Source organism: Ranitomeya imitator, chromosome 2, assembly GCF_032444005.1.
Source record: "Ranitomeya imitator isolate aRanImi1 chromosome 2, aRanImi1.pri, whole genome shotgun sequence".
NCBI classification, from domain to species: domain Eukaryota; kingdom Metazoa; phylum Chordata; class Amphibia; order Anura; family Dendrobatidae; genus Ranitomeya; species Ranitomeya imitator.
In genome coordinates, this window is record NC_091283.1 from 343,163,850 (window position 1) to 343,182,045 (window position 18,196).

General features: G+C 42.2%; 1 protein-coding gene across 1 annotated transcript in view; it reads left to right on the plus strand.

Annotated features, from left to right (window-relative positions):
* The window catches only part of LOC138666518 (oocyte zinc finger protein XlCOF7.1-like), a 196,296-nt gene that overhangs the window by 45,621 nt on the left and 132,479 nt on the right, over positions 1 to 18,196 (plus strand). The window contains exon 9 of the mRNA XM_069754734.1: positions 12,559 to 12,567. Coding sequence (XP_069610835.1) covers positions 12,559 to 12,567 — 9 coding nt within the window. The remainder of the gene's footprint in view (positions 1 to 12,558; positions 12,568 to 18,196) is intronic.

Below are 18,196 nucleotides of genomic sequence, written 5' to 3' on the forward strand. Positions count from 1 at the left end.
ACTTTGAAACATTACTATATTTGCAAATATAAAGATACAGAATATTTTGTTATGTCAATTCTCTGCTATTTATTTAGAGGAAACTTGGCAACAATTAAAATAACTAAAACATATCTAAACACTATTGCGAATTACAAACAGTTCCAGAAATTGCTCTATAAAATTTGGTCCTCATTCAGCGACAACTCATTTTTGCTTGTCTCTTGTACTCCTTCATAAGATTTTCTCTTACAATTGTCCATCAATAATCCGCAAGCATCGATGGATTCCATTTTCCTTGATATCTATTCTCCATGACCGCAATATCTTGGTGAAGTCTCTCAGCATGCTTGCGCTCACTGCTCTGCAGTTTGGCAGAAAAAGGTCTAAATGTGAATGTAAGAAATTAATCTTTAAATATGGGATCAAGGAGAGAAGGTGGCATTATATGCCAATGATTTACTCTTCTTCCTAGGGGATGCTCGTGGGGTCTCTGGAGAGCACAATGGCGATTCTCTCTAGCTTACTTATTCCTTCCAAAGATCATACTAAGAACTAGGGTACACTCATTATAGAAGGAAGAAAGGACATTCCAGCCAAACAGGAAAGGGTTATTTACAATTAGAGCAGTCAAACTGTTGAACTCCCTACCACAAGAGGTAGTAATGGCTGACACTAAAACAACTTTTTAAAAAGATCTAGATGATTTTCTCAGTACACATAACAGTGTGAATTATAGATAATTTAGTGACAAAAAATATATAACTGGTGGAGAAAGGTTGAGCTCGATGGACCTAGCTCTTTTTTCAGCTTAGTTAACCTTCTGATGTTTCTGTATGGTAACCTCCACCAAAGGACATTCAGAATTTCTCTTAGAAAATTCAACAAAAAGGGAATTAAAAAAAACAATTTCAAACAATTGATGAGGTTCCAGTGGACTGATTGATCCAACTTTTCAAGGTGAACTCAGCAAGAGCTAAGGATAAAGACCAGTCCTCCTGCTGACTCACAAATAAACATTTTAAAATTTGTTCTAAAAATTGATATGTCCTTCCTGCCTGACAGTTTGTTTCAGTGTGCTATGCAGAGGAAAATGACAAGTCACTCCCCAGTCTTTCACAAAAGGCTCTCCAGAATTTGGAGACAATGTGCACTCCCCTATCAGACACAATGTTGAGAATTATTCCATGCAATCTCACAAAATGGCAAATAAACAACCTGGAGAGTGTCTCACCATTAGGTATCACTGACAAAGGAACAAAATGACTTTACTGAATTGGTCAACCACCACCAAAATAAGTCTTCTCACTAGACAGAGGCAATCTGTGATGAAATCCATGGATAGATGAATTCACTGTTTTTCTGGAACTGGCAATGGAGCCAATTCCCTGGCTGGCCGGTTATGATAGACTTTAGCATATGAACAAACTTCACAATTGAATACAAAATCTTTAATATTATTTATAGATCGCCAACAAAAAAAGCCTAGTAATAGCTTTCCGCATAGCTGTGACCCCAAGATGACCACTCAAGATGGAATCATAACACTCTTGCAACAGACACAAACTTAGGTACACAACTACAAATGATTTTGACCCAAGAGTAGTGGAAGGAGCCAACAACTGTACTTTACAGCTTCCAACTCAGTTTACCTCAGAAACCATAATGCCACACTTAGGTAGAATGGAGGTTCTGAAGGAGAAATTGAACTAAAATGGCATGATATTGTGTCAGCCTTCATATTCTCTGACTCCGGCCTGAAAGTGATGGAGAAATTGAATCTAGATAAAAATAAAGACTCACTAGTCTGTCTAGGAGTTAGCTGTTTACCTGGATCAATATATGCTAAATTCTTATGGTCAGTGACAACAGTGACTTGATGAACTCTAGAAAATGTCTCCATTCCTTAAAGACTAATTTAACAGCGAGTAACTCACAATTCCCAGGTGGGCGTTGTTGGCAGGCGACGCATTTAGAGAGGGCTCCATCTCTAACTCAGATTACTTGCTATTATCCTGCTACAATCGGGTGACAAATTATATTTTCAGATACCTCTTGCTGTGGTGCATGTCAAGAGATGAATAGAAGACCTTAATCCTTAATTGAAAAGTTCCAGGAATTCACTAGGTCGTCATCACAAGATGGCGCCAAAACTCCAGCACAACAGGGGAAGGAGGAGATGGCACGAAATCAGGCTAAAAGTGAAGCACATCCAGAAGTACCTGAGCCTACAATAAAGCCGTTATCTGTACAACTCCTCTCTGCTATACAAGACACCAAGATAGCTCTTACTGTAAAAATACATGAGCTGAAGATACAGGTGCATCTCACACAATTAGAATATCATCAAAAAGTTAATTTATTTCAGTTCTTCAATACAAAAAGTGGAACTAATATATTGTAGAGAGTCATTACAAACAGAGTGATCTATTTCAAGTATTTATTTCTGTTAATATTGATGATTATGGCTTACAGCCAATGAAAACCCAAAAGTCATCTCAGTAAATTAGAATACTTTATAACACCAGCTTGAAAAAGTTATTTTAAATCCGAAATGTTAGCCTACTGAAATGTATGTTCAGTAAATGCACTCAGTACTTGGTCGGGTCTCCTTTTGCATTAATTACTTCATCAATGCAGCATGGCATGGAGGCGATCAGCCTGTGGCACTGCTGACGTGTTATGGTAGCCCAGGTTGCTTTGATAGCAGCCGTCAGCTCGTCTGCATTGTTGAGTCTGGTGTCTCTCATCTTCCTCTTGATAATACCCTACAGATTCTCTATGGGGCTAAGGTTTAATGAGTTTGCTGGCCAATCAAGCACAGTGATACTGTTGTTTTTAAACCAGGAATTTGTATTTTTGGCAGTGTGGAAAGGTGCCAAGTCCTGCTGGAGAACGAAATTTCCAAAAAAAAAAAGCTTGTCAGTCGAGGGAAGCATGAAGTGCTCTAAAATTTCCTAGTAGACGGCTGCGCTGACTTTGGTCATCATAAAACACAGTGGACTTACACCAGCAGATGACATGGCTCCCGAAACATCATTGATTGAGGATACTTCACACTAGACCTTGGAAATCAAGGTCCCAGAGTATGGCGGAAGAGTGGAGAGACAAACAATCCAAGCTGCTTGAGGTCTAGTTTCCACAATCAGTGATGGTTTTTAATGTTTGTAGGTGTGATAAAAATGAGCCATGTGATGAGGGGAGGGTAAGAGTTTCTATTGTACCCCGGTCGTGCCCCTGCAGTTCTCCCACCCTTACAAGGGCAGTACCCAATTAAGCCTAGTAAATTGTACCCACCAACACCATGTAAAGCTACCCTACGCGTTTCCTCCCCCCTGCGGGGGATTCATCAGAGGAAAAGAAATTTAAAAATTGTGAGGTTTTTTTTTAGAAGCCCCTACATCGGGAGGTGGCTCCAATGTCCAATACCCCAGATTTCAGGTTAGGACTGTTGATTTGGTAAGGTTTATTTGGCTTAGCTGAGAACCCCCCAACAGATCGATAATCGTTATCCTCCTTAAAACCTAGAATTAAAAATACTCCACCATATCTATAATATAACGCTGGGAGCGTCACTCTGTCTGAAGCCTTTATAGACTGCGCAGGCTCGACGCTCCTAGCGTTACATTATAGCCAGTGTCAGAAAAAAAAATGGCGCCGGAAAGCGCCGACTGCCGGGAGCAGGGGTACACTTATGGGGCCATTAACCTTTATGGAGCAGCATATGGGGCATATGGATGGGAGCAGCAAATTACAGAACGGTGGCGCAGGATGGGAGCAGCACATGACAGAACGGGGCGCAGGATGGGAGCAGCACATGACAGGATGGGGGCGCAGGATGGGAGCAGCAAATGACAGGATGGGGGCGCAAGATGGTAGCAGCACATGACAAGATTAGGGCGCAGGATGGAAGCAACACATACCAGGATGGAGACCATATACCAATATAAATGCTCGCCACCCGGGCATAGAATGGGTTCAATAGCTAGTTCTCAATATAACAATATTGAAACCTTTTTTAACATGGAACAAGATTTTAGGAAATTGGCTGTAGAGAATAGAAGGATGAAAACAATTTTATCACAAAATGAAAAAGTAGTACTAAAAGAACTGCATAAGGATAAAAATGTATTATTAAGCAGTCAGATAAAAGAGGAAACTGGTTGGTGATAGATATTGAAAATTACAAAATTATGGTTATGACACTTCTGAAAGAGAAGGAAATATATGAGGTTTTAAGGGGTGACCCAACCACTAAGTACCTTGGGAGCTGCCTGCCATCCTTGAGGGGGCACTCAGAGACAACCTTAGTACTGATGACGAGTTTAAAATTTTGTTCAATCCTTGCCCTATGATTGCTACGTTTTATGCACTACCCAAAGTGCACATGGGGGTCTAGCCTGTTTCAGTGAGAGTGATTGTCTTGGGCAATAACTCACTGACTGAAGGAATAAGCAGATACGTTGATGAAATTTTGGTTCCTTTTTTATCTGTCTTGCCTTCCTATATGCACGATGCCAAAGACATGGTACTTAAACTGCATGACATCACTGTCTGAGAACTATTCTCACCAGCCTCAATGTTGTGGTCTTATACTCCAATTTTGATCACAAGTTAGGTATCACAGCATCAACACTGTGTCTTTCCACTAAAGTTAAACAATTTAATTTACACAGTAAATTTGTAACTACACTTTTGAGGTTTGTTTTAGAACACAATTATTTTGTTTTCGATGGCACCTTTTACCACCAGGTGAGAGGTACAGCCATGGGGACATCATGTGCACCAACTTGTGCTAATTTGTTGTTAGGGTGTTGAGAAGATAGGACTGTTTTTAGTGAAGAATTTTCTTTTTACACTACTCGCTAACTACTACTGTTATTTTGGGGTAGGTACATCGATGATGTACTTATCCTATGGGATGGTGATCACAGCTGTTTTTGGATTTTGTCACCCCTTTGAGCCAAAATGACATCGGGATGCTTTTTACAAATGAGATAGGAAACAAAAGAATTATTTTTTGGATTTGACTATAACCATTCAGGATGACGGTTCTATCCATACTGACATATACAGAAAGCCAAAATCATTGAATTGTTTTTTTTTACACTGGAACAGCTGGCACCCATTAGCATTAAAATTGGGCATTCCAGTGGGACAATACATGAGAGCACTAAGGAATTGCTCTGATGATGTGAGTTTTTGCAGGGAATGTAATAATTTCTTTAAAAGGTTTACTGCAAGGGGTTACCCCAAAAGATTTCTATATAAATCTTTTAATAAAGCTAAATCAATGGTGAGAGATACCCCTACTAAGGTTGGAAATGAAAAGTAAATGAGACTCTCAGATCATATTTCTAGGGACCTTCGACAGACAATCCTCCGCAATCATGAACATTTTGCACAGGCATTGGCCCATTCTGCAGGCAGATTCAGATCTAAAGAAAGTGGTTACTCTGTATCCCTTCATTAACATACCATCGTGGCCTAAATGTATGAGAACATTTAGTACATAGCCATTTTATATCAGGAGATAAATTAATTGAGACCACAAAATTGGCTAAATGGAAGACAAACTGGCTCATTTCCCTGTAAATCCTGCAGTTTCTGCCAATACCTGCCCACTGTAAAAGAGTTCCAAAATTCACATAATGGCCTTGTATTTACCGTCAAATGTAGGATTAATTGTAAAACTGAAGCGGTCATATACATAACGAGGTGCCCGTGTTTCAAAGTCTATGTGTGCAAGACGATTCAGGAATTCCTTAGAAGGATCTCTAAATGCATCATTACCATCAATACAGAGTCTGACACTCCATTATCATTGTATAATAAATTTTGGCACTCAACTTTGTCAACCGTAAGTATTTTATTGGCAGCCACTTGTACAAACGTTTCGGTCAATGGTGCTGACCTTCTTCAGTGTACTTTGTATTAAAATAGCGTGTAAGTGTGGCTCAAGATATGGTCCTATTACGGATCCTATATGATTGTCCTAATGAGGGTGATGCATGGAAAGGGGTGGCAATCACCAAATGTTTCACTCCACATCTAATTGGATTAATGGAAGGGATCCTGTGCAATCTCTATAAAGTGCTCAGATCCGAATGGTGGACCGGAGCAGTATGGTCCCTGTCCAGGAGTGGCACTGGTCTCTGATGGGAACGCAGTATCAGTACACTGAAGAAGGTCAGCACCATTGACCGAAACTTTGTACAAGTGGCTGCCAATAAAATACTTACGGTTGACAAAGTTGAGTGCCAAAATTTATTATACATAGTTTCTGGTGTGGGAACCTTCTTTTGAGCACCACTATAGCTGTGCCATATTACACTACAATATACTCCATTATCATTGCACATGAGGACACTGGACAATCCATTGGACATCAAATTTTGAGAAGACATCTAACCTTAGGTACTAGGGGAGGAAATATCAACAAATTACTACTTCAAGAAGGATCCAGGTGGATTTATAGGCTACAGTCAATGGAGCCCCACAGGTCTAAATGAGGGTTTCACCTACACAGCATTTCTTTAAATTGTGTCAATGTACTACTGGTGGAAGATCATTTATTAGTAAATTATTTCTGTCTTTGTACATTTCATTTAATTTACTATAAAATTGATTTAGGTGTCTTTTGATGGTCAGGCATATTTTAAGTAGGGATCGTAAAAATTTACTGGAGTTAAAGGAAAATATATATTACTGACAGCTACAAAATTTTTTTTAATAATACCAAGTTTAAAAGGTTGTTCTAAGGTTTTGGCTAACAGGGATGCTTATCCTCTTGTAATAAAAGAATGATGAATAATATATATATAACATAGACAACTAATACCAAATAATAGAGTTTAATAGTGGCCTTTGTTATAGGTTAATACCATACAGGAACACTAGATAGTGTCAAATCATCATCTATGAGGATGCTGCAGTCTTACTCTTTACTGAGCCTAGCAGTGACGTGACCTCCAGGTCCTTTATATCTGTCAATGTTAGAATGGAAAGCGCAGGCGCGATAACACTGACTTCCTATTGGCTATTCTATGACGCGACAGACTAGCTATTTGAGAATAATACGCAGGCGCAGTTAATGCCTCAGTGATTCAAAGGTCCTATTTTTTCTCCTTCTGATGGAATAACCAGAAAGGACTTCATTGGTTCTTACATGGCGCCAACTCCATGGACTAGCTTGACACTGAAGGTGACCCTCACAAAACATAATTCTATTGGCCAGGTAAGAACGTGTTTGTGCTATTAGCACTTATAGGTCCTTGCTTCTTAACTGACACTGTGTTTAACCCCTTCCTGACCTCCGTCGTATTAGTACTGCGGAGGTCGGTACCCCAGCTTTGATGTGGGCTCTGGCACTGAGCCCACATCAAAGTCGGGACATGTCAGCTGTTTTGAAAAGCTGACATGTGCCGGCAATGGTGGAGGGTGAAGTCGCGATTCACCCACTGCTATTAACTAGTTAAATACCACTGTCAAACGCTGACAGCGGCATTTAATTACCGCTTCCGTCCATCGGGCCGGAAATGAGCGCATCGCTGACCCCAGTCACATGATCTGAAAAATTCCCACGCTCGAGTTCATATCAGTTTATGCTAGCAGGGGGCGCAGCACCGCAAGTCAAGGTAGCTTTCCATTCATTCCCCACTTTTTACAGGCAGGAGCATAGCTGCATTAGCAGAGCTTCTGCTTGTAAAATTATTTAACCCCTTCTGATGGATTTACAGCGTGGGACATGACTGAGCTCCAGAGAGGTATGGGATATTGTTGTTTTTTTATTTTTACTCTGTTTCAGGTGACAAGGGTCTTCAATTGGATTGAGCGTTTAATAAACTATTACAACACCCTGTGTCTTTATTTCATTAAAATACTTTTTTCCTAATGTGCGTATTAGGATTAATAATTGATAGGTGTCTTATTGACACCTCTCCATTATTAACCTGGCTTAATGTCACCTTACAATAGCAAGGTTACATTAACCCATTATTACCCCATATCTCGCCTCTACTCGGGAATGGGAAGAGAGAAGCTAAGTGCCGGAACAGGCGCATCTTACAGATGTGCCTTTTCTGGGGTGGCTGGGGGCAGATGTTTTTAGCCAGGGGGGAGCAATAATCATGGTCCCTCTCTTGGCTATTAATATCTGCCCTCAGTCACTGGCTTTCCCTCTCTGGCGGAGAAAATTGCGCGGGAGCCCACACCAAGTTTTTTTCCTGATTTAACCCTTTATTTTAACAGCTAGAGCCTTCAAATTTTGCACACAGACACTTTTAACATTAGTAGTGCGGAATATGTAAAAAAAAAAAAAGGGATATTAAATGGTTTACTGTATATAAATCATGGCTCATATCATGTCGGGTTTGGGAAGGAGATAGCAAAAGCCAGCAATTGAATTACCGGCTTTTCTGCTATCTAGCGCTGTATGAAATATTAATATATGTCTATATATGTGTCTCACTGACATATCTATATATAGAGAGAGAGAGACTATATATGTTTTTACGAATATTTGAGGCCATGGATCCATTCTATGTCCATTTTGCAAGCTGGCGAGATTCGCCGTACGGATGCCATACGGATGACACACGGATAATTTTTGGAGAAAAAAAATTGCATCCTCGCATTGAATACGGATCACTGTTCAGGAAATTTTCTGCGTATCTAGGCCATCAAAAACGGACCGTATTTTTATACATTGTGTGTGACTCCGGCCTAACTCGCATAAAAGGGAGGAATTGAATACTAGCTACCCTCATGTGAGATCACCTATAAATAATAGATTTCTATAACAGGGAGGAAATGGTTAACACTTATCCTTGAAGTAATAGCCTTCAGCAGCTAACATTATACTGCATGAGGAGGAACTTTGTCCATTTTGTATAACCAATACATCAATTGATAAAGCATTGTGTTTTGCCCTTTTTTTTTAATGGTGTTCACTAAAGGGGTTAACTAGTGGTACACCTTTATAGGTCGGGTCGCTGCAGACGCTGCGATACAAAATATGTGTACTTTTATTGTTTAGATTTTTTTTTTTTCATTAAAATAATTATTTAGAGATAGAATAAATATAGATTTTTTTATTATTATTTTTTATTTTTTTTTAAATATTTTTACAATTATTATTTTTTTTTTTTACCTTTTTCTAACTTTTTTGCTTTGTCCCACTATGGGACAGTCATTTTTTGCAGGCTGATCGCTTCTATGGCATGCAGATGAAGCAGCATCTGCATGCTATGGAAGCTGCCAGTTCTGCACTCAGTGCACTGACACTGAGAGACTTCCTGATCACGCACTGCGCATGATCACCAAGTTTCTTAGCTCTGGTGACCCAGATGTCATCATGACGACATCGGGTCACCATGGGAACGATTGGGAGCCCGTGTCACGCCGCGGGGTCTCCGATCCAAAGGCATAAGAGTATTACATCTGATGCGGCATACGACAATACACCGCAAACTCTTGATTCTGCTGGGAACGGATGCAGAGAAAGCATTCGACAGGGTGGACTGGACTTATATGAGAGAAACTCTAGAGGAATTTGGCTTTCCCTCAATAATAATAGATGCTACCTTTCAAATGTACAAATGCCCAACCACAAGAGTGAAAGTAAATGGAGATTTATCTACATCTTTTGAGATAGGGAATGGTACTCGGCAGGGCTGCCCGCTATCTCCGTCATTATTTATTCTGACTATGGAAACCTTAAAGGGACACTCTCACTTGAATTTGGAGGGAACAATCTTCAGCCATGGAGGCGGGGTTTTTGATTCACCCTTTCCTTACCCGCTGGCTGCATGCTGGCTGCAATATTGGATTGAAGTTCATTCTCTGTCCTCCATAGTACACGCCTGCGCAAGGCAAGATTACCTTGTGCAGGCATGTACTACAGAGGACAGAGAATGAACTTCAATCCAATATTGCAGCCAGCATGCAGCCAGCGGGTAAGGAAAGGGTGAATCAAAAACCCCAAAACCCCGCCTCCATGGCTGAAGATTGTTCCCTCCAAATTCAGGTGACAGAGTCCCTTTAATTCAAAGTATAAGACAACACCCGGATATAGAGGGTATCCAGATAGCAGGAACGACACATGTGGCGGCAGCCATTGCAGACGACATCCTGTTATTAATAACTAATCCTAATAAAGAATTACCAGCAGCACTGGGATTATTTGAGAAATTTAAGGAAATGTCGAATTTTAAGATTAATCTAGATAAATCAGAAGGGAAGAGCCTGAATATCCAAAACTCGACTTTACGGGAAATTAAAACTAAATTCCCTATCAGATGGGCTTCACAGTATATTACATACCTGGGCATTAAATTAAGCCATCAATGGCATTCACTATTCACACTCAATTCCCTCTCCCTCTTGAACTCCACAATAGAGACAATTAAGTCATGGGGCGCACCATTTGTCTCCTGGATGGGACGCAAAAAATTACTTAAAAGCTTTACATTACCCAAATTCAGTTATATTTCATGAATGCTACCTATAAAGGTCCCGATTACCTTTTTTAACAAAACACGTTCTATATTTGGGAAATATATCTGGAAGGGATTGAAGCCTAGACTCAACTTCAATACCTTTCCACGAAAATATCATACAGCAGCCATACTTTCTACAATTGTTGATTGGGCCAGAGGCCATAAAGATAAGCCATGGACAAAAATAGCAGATGACTCGATCCCCATACCGATTAATACGGTACTTCATGCACCTAAGGAGTTCATACATAAATTAGAAATCCTGAATACATTTACCAGACACATTCTGCATACTTGGGCTAAAAACTCTAGTTTACTGATGCCCCTACCTTCTCCTTTGGCTAGAGTAATGGATTTGCCCGGGCTCTACTTAGATCAGACCAAAACGAGGTCAACAGATGCCCTTCATACAATCAAGACTAGAGTTGAAACACTATTTACAGATGGTGTATTACCATCCCTTTCGGAAATCCAAAACATTCTGACAGATCACCCGAACACCTTTCTTCATTTTTCCAGAATCAAAAATGCTACAGATGCCTATATGCCGACTGGCATCCCACCCAGGGAATTATCTGTTTTTTTAACACTACTAGCACAATTTAAACAACCCAAAGGACTTCTAATTACTGTAAGTTGTATCAAGCAATTTTAACTGATTTGATTGCTAAGAAGCGAGCCTATATATCACTATGGGAGAAAGGTCTTAAATTGAGGGATGGTGAAATAGAACACATTTATAAAAATTCATTCGGCCCAACCAAATGCATTAGAGTTCAAGAAAACTCCTACAAAACTGTCACAAGATGGTATACTACACCAGATAAAACACACATCTGGTTTCCTAACACTCCCCCAACATGTTGGTGCTGTAGACTGAATAATGGGACTTTTCTCCATATATGGTGGTTGTGTGAGAAGATAAAGCCGTTTTGGAAGGATGTCTTGAAAATCATTACTAAGATGTGCTCACTTTCTGAGCCCCCACAAGTGAACCTTAACTGATGTGAACATACTCTACAAATCAGTCATAAAACCTTACCTCTATTCTTATTAGCGGCAGCTAAGCTTTTAATACCCCCAAAGTGGCGTACGCAAAACTGCCCGAACATTTCAGAATGGATTCACAAGGTTGTTTTTCACCATACAGCACTGACAAACTTAAAATAATTGAAGGAAGGATGGATGGACAAATTTACCGAGACATTCTTGATGAAAATCAGCTGCAATCTACCAGGATGATGAAGATGAAACGATGGTGGACATTTCAGCAAGACAAAAATTCCAAACATACAGCTAAGGAAACTCTCAATTGACTTCACATTAAAAAAAAAATAAAGCTGCTAGAATGACCCAGCCAATCATGGGACCTGAATCAAATAGAAAACTTACGGAAGGATCTAAAGCTCAGTGTTCATAGAAGGAGCCCACAAGACCTTCAGGATGTGAAGAATGCTTGTGTGGAAAAATAGACCAAACTCACATCTGAGCAATGCATGTGACTTGTTCCTCCATACAGGAGGTATCTTGAAGCTGTCATCACCTACAAAGGCTTTTGTATGAAATGTGGTAGATCGGCTCACTCAGGTGTAGACATGGGAACACTGCCTCTTCAAGATCTTCCCTGGTTTATTATATCGACAAAAACCAATAGAAAGGAAGCAGCATAAAGTCCAGATAAATATGTAGAACAAACTTTATTAATGATAATTCCAGGTTTAAAAACGATAGGGGGAAATAATCCCCGTGCTGTACTCAGCACGCACCTACATGAACAGGGGACAGGTGCCTTCAGTATAAATATATCCACATTGTAACCGAGACAGGTATCACAGAAAAATCAAAGTGACTGTGCAAGTAAATAAAGTTCAAACACCTGCATTAAACACACAGGTCCAGAGGATTGTATAAAAGAGCACATACAAAATGAGTAAAACTAATATACATACCAGTCAGTGTAGAAAGAATCCCGGCGTGGACTGGCTCCTCACCCCTGTCCCACCCGACGCGCGTTTCGGCTATTGCCTTTCTCAAGGGGTACATAAGCATAGCGCTGGGTTCAATAAATAGTAAAAGGCAGCACACACTGGTGGAGGTGTAATTAGCAGGCTGACCAATCACCACATAGAGCCTAATCACTCTGCACCCAATACACCTGAACGCCACTCATCAGGGAACACATGGGGCCCCATGCGTGTCCAAAGAGATAGCGTCATGCGACCGGGGACAGAGGGAGTGACTGCAAATGGCTATGTAATCATGATGCGTCCGCACAGCGCACATCGCGCCGGACGGACATATAGATGTTGACACATACCCATCACTGCGGCCATATTCTTAAAGCCTGACATGCGCAAAGGGAATGGAGACTACAGATGGCTGCGTAGTCATGGTACGCCCGCGCCTGCGCACATCGCATCCGGCGGCCATATAACTGTAGGCCAAATCCTTACTCAGCACTGCGGCCATGTTACCGGAGCCAGACATGCGCAAACAATGCTCGCGGCCATGTTGGGAAAAAAAAAAAAAAGCCATATTGGTAGGTGCCAAAGATAACACCTATGGGCAGAAAATATGGCCAAACATAGAAAATAAATAAAAATAAGGATAAGGATAAATGGCCATATTAACCATAGCAGTCATAAAAGACATGTGGGCAGGATACCAGGGGGCGGATTACCCCAAAAATTATATGGAAAAAGCGCAGCCATATTGGTAGGTGCCAAAGATAACACCTATGGGCAAAAAATATGGCCAAACATAGAAAATAAATAAAAATAAGAATAAGGATAAATGGCCATATTAACCATAGCAGTCATAAAAGACATGTGGGCAAGATAACAGGGGGCGGATTACCCCCCAAAATTATATGGAACAATACGCTATCATGCCAATCCACACATCGCAGAAAATCAGTGGCAATATATATATCATCGACAAAGCCCGCTAATTAGAGATACACCAAAGCACAGAAGAACAAAAAACACGAAAAAACATAATAGTAAAATATCAGAAAATGAAATGCACGGAATACAGACCACCATACTAGATGTCTATACAGACAAACGTTTGGAAAGACTTGCTAGGGCTCAACATATGAAGATAGTTATAAATGGTACTGGGCGAAATAAAATGGTCTAAATACAGGATAACAATCTCATGTACCAATGCATATACGGGAAACAGGGACATGTCCGAGGAAGTAATAATAATAATATGTATAATATAGTCCTGGTGGATCCGTGGTATGCGTATAAAGAGTCCCAATAGGTTTCTTCGACCAACCTGGTCATATGTTGCTCAAGACTTCACATATCTTCCAACAAGCCGATTATCCTGCTCCCAAGTAGGCGGCCAAGCAAGCGTCCTTAACGTGCCACAACTATCAATACTAAGAAAGAAAACAAAAAACCCATTAAGATCACATAAAATCAAATGCATACGGAGGCACACACAGGGAAACACACCGAAACCGGCGGACTACAAAAATGGGGCAAACAAAATATTTTCATTTAAACCCTCCGGATGGATAGTCTGGAGGCGCCATATCCATTGCGTCTCCAATTTCGCAAGCCTTTTCGATAATTGGCCACCCCTGATATAAATTTTTAGAGTGTCGATTCCTCTAACCCTCAGTAGTGATGCATTGTACCCGTGGAACTCCCTGAAATGCCTAGGCAATGTTTTTAACGTGGAGGAATCCACGTGGCCACTGGCCGCCTGTATCCCCAGAACGTGTTCCCTCACACGGACTTTAAATAAACGGGTAGTCAGACCTATATAAATAAGTCCACACGGACAGGTGGCATAGTAGATCACATATCGTGTATTACACGAAATATGTGATCTAATCGAGTATGTTCTGACACCCTTAGAGTCCATGAAAGTATCACAGGTATCCACGTTGGGGCAGGCGACACAGTGGCCACACGGACGACATCCAGGTCCAGGAGCAAATCTCTCCAAGAAGGTTGGAGGATGCTGGCTCACGTAGTGGCTCCGAACCAGGTAGTCACGGAGATTCCTAGCCCGTCTAAATGTCAATAAGGGCCGGGTTGGGAGGAATTTCCCGATAATCGGATCCACCTTTAGGATGGGCCATGCCTTTTCCAACACATGACGTATCCGGTCTGATTGCAGGCTGAAGGTGGTGATGAATCTGGTCTTTTCATTGACGCCTACAGTAGAACGTCTAGGGGGACCATAGATCAAACTATCCCTAGAGGTATGTTTTGCATGCAGATAGGCTCTTTTAATGGACCTCCCACTATATCCACGTTCCCTAAATCTGAGGCGAAGTTCCTCCGCTCGTTTTTCAAAATCACCCATATCAGAGCAAATGCGTCTCAAGCGGAGGAATTGCCCCACAGGGATCGATTTAACCATGTGTCTTGGGTGTCCAGAGGTGGCATGTAGCAGGGTGTTAGTTGATGTTTTCTTACGGAATATGTCCGTATTTAGGGTACCCCTGCTGTCTCTCTTTATCGTGACGTCCAAAAAATCAATAGAATCGGCATCTGATACAAACGTAAGATGAATATTCAGATCGTTACTGTTCAGGAGAGACATAAATTGCGCCAGGTCGACGGATGTGCCCTGCCAGATGAAGAAGACATCATCGATATATCGTGTCCATAAAGGAACACGATCAATCGATCCCTGTTCATCTGACAGGGGGAGGTCCCTCTCCCACAGCCCCAGGAAAAGACCCGCATACGCGGGCGCAAAGGCCGCCCCCATAGCGGTCCCCTGGAGCTGCAGGTAGAAGGACCCCTTAAAAACAAAAAAGTTATGAGTGAGGGTGAACTCTAGAAGTTCCAGCAGAAGCGATCTCATACCCATAGACAGTGATGAAGTATCCAGAAAATATCTTACAGCACGAATGCCGTCGCTATGTCTAATATTGGTGTATAGAGACTCGACATCCGCTGAAACCAATAGAGAACCACCCTCCAAACACAATCCGTCAACCCTACGTAAAAGATCCCCCGTATCCAAAAGAAAAGAGGGGAGGTTAGAGACAAGGGGCTGCAGGTGGAAATCTATCCATCTACTCACGTGCTCCAGCAGGTTCCCGCTCCTCGAAATGATAGGTCTACCTGGCGGGGACTGGAGGCCCTTATGAATTTTAGGTAGTAAATAAAATGTTGGTATAGTCGGCTCTTTGACTACCAGGGCCATAGCCAAGTCCCTGGTGATAACGTCGTCCTGTAAGGCCCGCTGGATAATCGACTCTAGTTGTGCAGAGAATGCAGAGAGGGGGTTATATGTAAGCTTTTTATAACATGTGTTTTTCGTGTTTTTTGTTCTTCTGTGCTTTGGTGTATCTCTAATTATCGGGCTTTGTCGATGATATATATATTGCCACTGATTTTCTGCGATGTGTGGATTGGCATGATAGCGTATTGTTCCATATAATTTTTGGGGGTAATCCGCCCCCTGTTATCTTGCCCACATGTCTTTTATGACTGCTATGGTTAATATGGCCATTTATCCTTATTCTTATTTTTATTTATTTTCTATGTTTGGCCATATTTTTTGCCCATAGGTGTTATCTTTGGCACCTACCAATATGGCTGCGCTTTTTCCATATAATTTTTGGGGTAATCCGCCCCCTGGTATCCTGCCCACATGTCTTTTATGACTGCTATGGTTAATATGGCCATTTATCCTTATCCTTATTTTTATTTATTTTCTATGTTTGGCCATATTTTCTGCCCATAGGTGTTATCTTTGGCACCTACCAATATGGCTTTTTTTTTTTTCCCAACATGGCCGCGAGCATTGTTTGCGCATGTCTGGCTCCGGTAGCATGGCCGCAGTGCTGAGTAAGGATTTGGCCTACAGTTATATGGCCGCCGGATGCGATGTGCGCAGGCGCGGGCGTACCATGACTACGCAGCCATCTGTAGTCTCCATTCCCTTTGCGCATGTCAGGCTTTAACAATATGGCCGCAGTGATGGGTATGTGTCAACATCTATATGTCCGTCCGGCGCGATGTGCGCTGTGCGGACGCATCATGATTACATAGCCATTTGCAGTCACTCCCTCTGTCCCCGGTCGCATGACGCTATCTCTTTGGACACGCATGGGGCCCCATGTGTTCCCTGATGAGTGGCGTTCAGTTGTATTGGGTGCAGAGTGATTAGACTCTATGTGGTGATTGGTTAGCCTGCTAATTACACCTCCACCAGTGTGTGCTGCCTTTTACTATTTATTGAACCCAGCGCTATGCTTATGTACCCCTTGAGAAAGGCAATAGCCGAAACGCGCGTCGGGGGGGGACAGGGGTGAGGTGCCAGTCCACGCCGGGATTCTTTCTACACTGACTGGTATGTATATTAGTTTTACTCATTTTGTATGTGCTCTTTATCTAAATTTCCATGTGCTTTACGAGTTTGAGTGTCAGCGAGAGGTTTAGCTGAAAGTTTATCACGCTCTTTGTTTGTTTTACCCATAGTAAAGCTTCTGATGGCGTGATATGCAATGGTCACCACTTGGACATTCGAGTGAAAGGTGTTAGTTCATCGTTGAGAAACGGTTCTCTATTGTTTGAGCATAATTTTGCGCTTTATGGTTGACCGGTTTCGACCGGGGACAGAGTGCGCAGATGAGAAAAAACTAAATAGAAATGTAAAAGAAAAATGAACAACTAAATAAAATTGAAATAAAAATTTGGTTGGAGCAGCAGTTCCTGTAAGTCACCAGAAGATGGCAGCGGTGGACTGTCTTTTCCTTACTAGCTCTCTGTTGATATAAGTAAGATGTAGCAGAGTTGTAAAGGAGTTTGTTAAGATGTCAGTATAGCACTCCTTTATCCTGCTAGTTTTCTGTCTGTTGATATAGGTAGGGTGCAAGAGAGTTGTGATATATATTATGCTTTAAAGATAAAAGCAAGTTGCCTCTCAGACGATTTGGGGATGTAATAGTTCAAAGTAATCTGTCCCACAATGGATGGGGAAGGAGGAACAGGAGGTACCCTCAGCGCAGATAACGGTAGCTTCACAAACCATCCCAGCACTGCTCACCAAAGGGGGGTTAACATCACCCTCTATTGCCTTCTCCGGCGTACTGAGGAGCCCTGGGCATGCAGCAGGTTTACAGTTAATGCAGAGCGCACTGTTCTGTAGAATGTAACTGATGTCTCTGGGTATGGGTCAGCAGGGGGAAGCAGGAGATGAGCCCCCGTGGAGAGGGAGATAGTTTAGAGCAGGCCGTTATCCCCCTACCTTCATCAAGTGCAGGGCTCCTTCACCATATCAGCCAAGATGGCGTTGGCGCGAAAAGTTCCCGCTCCTCCCAGGAGCACCGACGTCTTCAATCACTGCCGGGACAGAGGGACCACTGACCGCCGGTCACACTGCGCTCCCCTCTCCCACGTCCCCGCGTCCAGGGGTCAGGGGTGAGAGCCGAGTCAGGGCGCAGTTACAGACCCCGCAGGTATCCGATCACAGGCTGGAGCAGCAGGAGGTAGGCAATTATGTTCGCTGAGCCGGAGCAAGGGGGATGGGAGCAGCGCTCAGCAGCAGTGCCTCTGTGCAGCAGCTCTCTCCAATGTAGGCTGGAACTAAGGCCGTTCAGCCTCAGCGTCGCTTCGTCGGCTGATCCTCTCTGCCAGATTACAGCAGAGCCGTGGTGTACTCAGCAGGCTGGGGGAAGGGGCAATGGCGCCGCGGGGCACACTTCTCCTTCAGACCTCCTACCTTCTCCTCGCACC